The 6,000-nt window shown below is 42.2% G+C and overlaps 1 protein-coding gene across 1 annotated transcript in view; it reads right to left on the bottom strand.

Moving 5' to 3' along the window:
- Positions 1–483: 483 nt before the first annotated feature.
- LOC311491190 (cadherin-2-like) overlaps positions 484–6,000 on the bottom strand; it is a gene marked incomplete at its 5' end in the record, with an annotated part of 63,964 nt that continues 58,447 nt past the window's right edge. Inside the window, one exon of the mRNA XM_084549047.1 lies at positions 484–4,441. Within this exon, the coding sequence (XP_084405173.1) occupies positions 4,235–4,441 (207 nt within the window). The 3' untranslated portion in view covers positions 484–4,234. The remainder of the gene's footprint in view (positions 4,442–6,000) is intronic.

Genomic DNA, 6,000 nt, shown 5'->3' with positions numbered 1-6,000 from the left:
CCGTAACTGTGCTATAGTGTGTGAAAGAAACATTTTTAACTGCTAACAACGCCACACTCCTCTATGAAACCCTTTTTCCATTTGGCATATTATTAAACGATTTTGTTTTATTGCCTCTGACTGCAAATGTAATTTATTGTCGCGGTTCACGCTTCACATGAAGCAACAGGCACCTGTTCCCAGTGATAAAGCTCTGCTAAACCCACTTAGCACTGAGCGGTGAAACAAACAACAAATGACAGACCAATGTGGATAAACAGAAACAGGTGAAGACAGGGGAGAGTTTAGCAGTTAAAAAACACACAATTGTCTGAAAATACGATTAATGCTGCTGTACAATTTAGTTGATCTCAGTTAAGGATTGGATGAGTTACCTTTGTGAGCCCTTTGTGGGCTTGTGTATCACTTTGTGTTTGATTAATGTTTAACTCAATAGCTAAAGATCCAAAAAAATACTGTTTTCCTATAATAAAAAGATAAAAACATGCAAAAACGTTTTAATTTGTAATCCAAATTACACATATACAAGGATTCAAGATATTAGCATGTCATTTTCAGAGACCACAGCCAAAAGAACAACAAGAGAAAAAATACAATCTGTACATATTTCAGTTTACAGTGAGTAGCCAGTTGAAGAGTACCAGAGAACACTAAGGCCAATCATCAGCAGACAGAACATTGCCTTTTTTTTGTATTTAATCCACCACAGCAGAGTATCAAGAAGTATTTTTGCTACAAAACAAGGACTGATGACCCCTTTATTAGCAGTTAGCTGCATAAGTTACATTGTGATAAAAGCAAAACAAAAAAACAGAAGGTATCTATCTAAAGTCTAGCATTTCTGTACATATCTTCTCACTAGCTTTGGAAAAACCAACCTGGCAAAAATATGCAGCTCTTTTGTACAGCTCCTGGTCTGACCAACACGTGTTTCTCACAGCAACAGATGCTGTGATCCATTTTGGAAAATGCATTTTTACCGCTATGGAATACTGGTCCTGAGAATGGTGCTTGGATTTTTAGTTTCAAAAGCGTTAATACCCTTCGGAGCAAGAAGGTATTCTGTGAACTAGGTTTAGATTTAAGCTGCAGAAAACTCAAACTCATGAATTTGTAGCAGCTGATTTTCACACTGGCCTGCATTATAGCACTTTATTTGTGCATTAGATTTGACAATAACATATTCCCAGCAGCACATGTTGTCACTGATTAAAGAAAGCACCAGCTCAGAGTGGTGCATTGTGGGTTGTTAGTAATTTTAAAACCAAACTTTCTGTTTGGTTTTATGATTGGGCTGAATGGGTTAGGCTTAATAAGCTAAGTTATCAACAGAATTTGAGGAAATAACAGTTTTGATATTATATTAAATACGTTTACCTACTGTGTTGCAGATTATGTGCTGAGGATTGGATAACCCCCAAACTGCTCCCTGAGCGCTACACAGGTTGCAGCCCACTGGTCCAAGTGTACACAATACTGTGTGAATGAATGGATGGGTCAAATGCAAATAAAGAATTTTCCCATGTAGGATCATTAAAGGAATAATTACTATTATAGATATCTATTGAAGTTAGCATGCTAACATGCTAGTCCCAGCCTGTCTTGTAATACGACTATGAACCTCTAGAGGGACAGTGACTCAGTGTAGCATCAAGTCTGCCCTAAAGGTACAGACACACCAACAAACATCAAGGAACAACCGGTAACCAAGGCCAACCATGATGTAGGCTTATGCAAGACCACAAAGTTGCACTTGAACATATAACAAAGCCTACAGCCAATGGCCAACTGGCACATACACCAATCAGGCATAACATTATGACCACCTTCCTAGTATTGTGTAGGCCTCCCTTGTGCCTCCAAAACAGTTGTGACTCGTCAGATAATGGACATGGGCCTTCTGAGGGTGTCCTGTGGTGTCTAGTAACAGAATGTTGTTCGTGAGGGCCTTTGGGTCCTGTGGGTTGAGGTTGATACTTGGATCAGTTTGGGATCTAGGCTTGACAGCCAAACAAAAATCTGTCTACCCAAGTAATTTTCTTCCGGAAACAACTTCTCTCAGAGTTTTGCCAGCTGGGTCAAACTTTGTGAATTCTTACCTTATCGTGAATAAAGTTAGATTGTAGGGACCCAGAAGTGGACTGACTAAAAATGGCAATTCAGGAAGATGATATGAGGAAAGATTGGAAAAGTTTGCTTTTACCATCCCATGCATTGGCTGCCTGTAGGGGCCTTTGGGTGTTTTCAACATGACTGACAAGAGGCTATACCCTCTGAGCAGTCCTACTACTTCATCCTCTCATGTTTACCTGAGGGGAGACTGGAAGCTACTCTGACTCACCTTCGCCCCTTGAATTACAAAGTGGTATTACTATACTTACATTAGGTCCTTCACATATTCCGTTTGCACTGGTGAATCTTGAATATCGATGTAAAAACTTTGTGATAATATGTCCAGAAGTCCAGAAATTACTGGCACGGTAAATAAAGCAGATGATTCCTGTATGTGACTGTTCCTCAGCAGTAACCACAAATAGTTCAATTAACTTCTTTCCTGACAGACAAATTTGTTAACTCCTATCTTTTTGAATGATGCATTAGCAGAAAGTAAAGACAGCAGTTTGGCTAATAGCTTTTTAAGCAGCAGATCTGAATATGAGTGAACATTCAGTTCCCAACCTGTTCAAACATAAATATTCATCTGTAAATAAAAACTCCATCCAGAACCTTCAGCAGACACAAGCATCCTCTTGCTCACTCTGTCAGACTTAACTGATTATCATCTATGAAGAGAATTTCAATGTTTTTGTCATTTCATTTAGTGTTGGCCTTGTTACTTTGTAGCTGTTTCTGCTGTCTCTTTGCTTTCATCCACTCGAACACAATGGAAATTTTATTTCATAACCATGTTATTTTACCACTGTGATTCCGTTTTGTCATCCTGCTAATAAACTAACCCGTATCTCATTTTAAGTTCCCCCTTCTTGAAACGCAGCAAGGACGTTACCCCAGTATTTAAAATGCACCACAAATAACATTTCTGACTTATTAAACCCTCCCACAATTCTGATATTAAAATTCAATTAGGCACTAAAACTCATATACTGTCTAAGAATGCTGGAAGCCAGAGGAGGCAGCCATTCTCCACATCTATTGACTCAAAGCTTTGACCTGATGTGATGTTGATGATCAGAGTTTACAGAGCGAAATCTGGGTGGCGGTGCGGGGAGGAAATGAAAACTTTTGATCTTGGCCAGCTCTGTTAATGCACATAGTCACATTAATACCAGAGCAGTGTAATGAAAGGAGCGCAAATGCGTGCGCTTCAAAAAGCCAGGTAACAAATATATTTTTATAGTTGATCCGCTGTCTCACATATGTAAGCAATGACAACGGTTGCGGTTGTGATCAGAGGAGAATGTCCCTGCAGGGAGCATTATTGTCGGAGTATTGTTTGTATGCGATTCATTAAAGACAAAACTTTACATCAAATCTAGCTGTATATTTTTAATTTTGTGTGCCTATTTAACGCCCAGAGCTGCACACTAAAGCCATGTTTTTGCTGGTAGGGTCGTCCAAAGCATCTCACAGTAGGCTTTGCCCTCCTGTGTATCCATCCAGTGTGTCTCTGTGGAAATGATTCACATATATTCTCTCTCTCTCTCTCACACACACACACACACATACACACAAGTAATGAGGTGGATCAAAACACACTCACACATGCACTCATTATCATGGCGAAGTACTCCAGTCGCTGTTGCAAAACACCAGGAGCTTTAAAGCAACATACAGAATCAAGACTGAACACAATCAAAAGAATGTACAAAAAGGCACATTTGACCCCAGTGCTGCTTGTACTGTGAGATTCAAGTGTAAATGAGCGTCTGTAGCATGGCTGTCATAGCTCTCAACCATCACAGAGGCAACATCCCGTCGCAGCGCATCGCTCTGGCTGCTCGCGTTTGTTAGCACGGGGGCTAAAGCTCAGATGATGTCCACGAGCCTGAATGCTAGCCAGTGCCAGGCCTTGCAAGGCCAGGAGTCAGCGTGGTCCCTAGTGTCGTCAACTGTCCTAAAGAGGCAGCAAATCTCTTTACAAGCTGTCCCATGGAAATACAGAAGTGCCGATCCAAACCCCCATGTTCGTCTCATATCATCTTTCTCACCCCACCCGCCACTCGAGCCTTTGGGGAAGGGTGGGGGCAATAGCTGTTAGTGGGGTTTGAGGATGCTAATCATCCCCTCCACCATACAGGTCAGCCAGTTTGCGGAATCGTGGCCCCCAGTCGCCGAGGTAGTCATAATCCTGGTCTCCGGAGCTTGAGGAGGAGTGGAGGGAGCTGAGGGAGCCGGCGGTGGAGCCACTGCCCTCATAGTCAAACACCAGCAGGGAGTCGTACGGGGGAGCGGTGGGGTCGTTGTCGGCTGCCTTCAGGCCCTGAAAAAAAGGAAGGAGGGGAGGGGAATGTGAGCAAACAGCATTAAAATGGCAAACAGTGGCATGAAAATTGATTCTTTCTAGCTCCAAGATGAAAATGAAATGAGTTCTTCTAGCCACCAAATTCTGACCAAGGCCTGTTTTTTTTTATTAACCTTGTCTGATGGAAGAGACAGGAGTGTAATAAAGTAGAAGACTGAGAAAATAAGGCTCACTCAGTAATACAGGCATTTATACCAGACTGGTCACAGGTTAATCTTTAGTGTTCCCTACTCATCTCTTCTGAACCAGTGAAGAGCGTATGAAATCTTTACTTCATGGACACTTCCATGTTTGCACCGGAGATTTTCCAATATACAGCAACTTGCACCCCAGAGTATCCCTTTGACTGAGAGAAGCAGAATTTATGGTTGAGTGAGCTACAAGACTCTGACAATATCTAGTAGAGGATTATAGTAATCCTATATTTCTATAGTAACTGCATAGTAAGCCCAAGGGTATTATAGAAACTAACGTTAATGCTTTCATACCAGAGCAATGTAACACCAGTGTAAAACCACAGAAGCCCAGTCTGATGACCCTTACTGACTCACCGAGACCCCCAGAAAGGAGCAGAGCTCACTTCCCCACACAACCGGGATTCAAAATGTCAGCGTTCACTCCTCCTTTACTTAAGCACAACTAGAGACTAGAGACATAAATCTGGGGGACATAATTCGGTCATATTGTGGGGACCCACTTCCCTACATCGTTGTTAAGCGCTTACAGACAGGGTTAGTGTGTGTGTGAGTGTGTGGAAGAGTCGGAGGGACAGTAGGGAGAAGGAGGGAAGGAGGGATTACGGAGAAGTGTAGGAGAGAGGGGGATTTGGGTCATGCCGGACAGATGCTGCCTCTATATCTAGGAGGAGATTCAGCAGATTACCCAGTGCGGCCTGAACTTCAAACTGCCACCCCCTCCCACATCCGCCTATGTGTGTTAGGCACATGCACAAATAAAATGTAAAAAAAAAAAAAAAAAGACAAAAAAAAGTAGAAAAAAGGAGCCTCTATAATTAACATCTATAAAAATAAAAAAGTGCCCTGCTAAGGATCCAAAATAATGGCTGTCTTTTTGCCTCTTGCTGTCGCTCAGAATGACCGAAATGGAAGAAGTAAATCTGATAAGCTGTGGAAATGTTCTGTGGGCCCCGTCTGTCGTCTGACTGAAGACACTCCTGTCACTCTGGAACTCAATGGGAGGAGAGAATTAACGCAGAGAGGGACAGGCAGGATGAGGAGCATCAGCTTGTCATGTCTGTCGGATTAAGCTGTCTAGATCAGCTTGCCATGTCTGACAGCTCCCGCTCATTATTCATAGCTGCGCTTGGCAGATGCCTTTATGCAGCCCAACACACACACACACACACACACACACACACACACACTGGTGCAGTAAAAAAAAAAAAAAAACAATATGGAAGCAACTAGTGCACAGACAGCAACATTGACAGGGATGACTATTTACACCTGGTGATGATGACGGGTATTATCCCCGTTAAAGAAAGAGTTCCCTCCAAA

The sequence above is a fragment of the Chelon labrosus genome, assembly GCF_963514085.1.
Source record: "Chelon labrosus genome assembly, chromosome: 7".
Classification (NCBI taxonomy): Eukaryota; Metazoa; Chordata; class Actinopteri; order Mugiliformes; family Mugilidae; genus Chelon; species Chelon labrosus.
The sequence above is the reverse complement of the archived record's forward strand: the minus strand, read 5'-3'. Positions and strand labels throughout refer to the sequence as shown.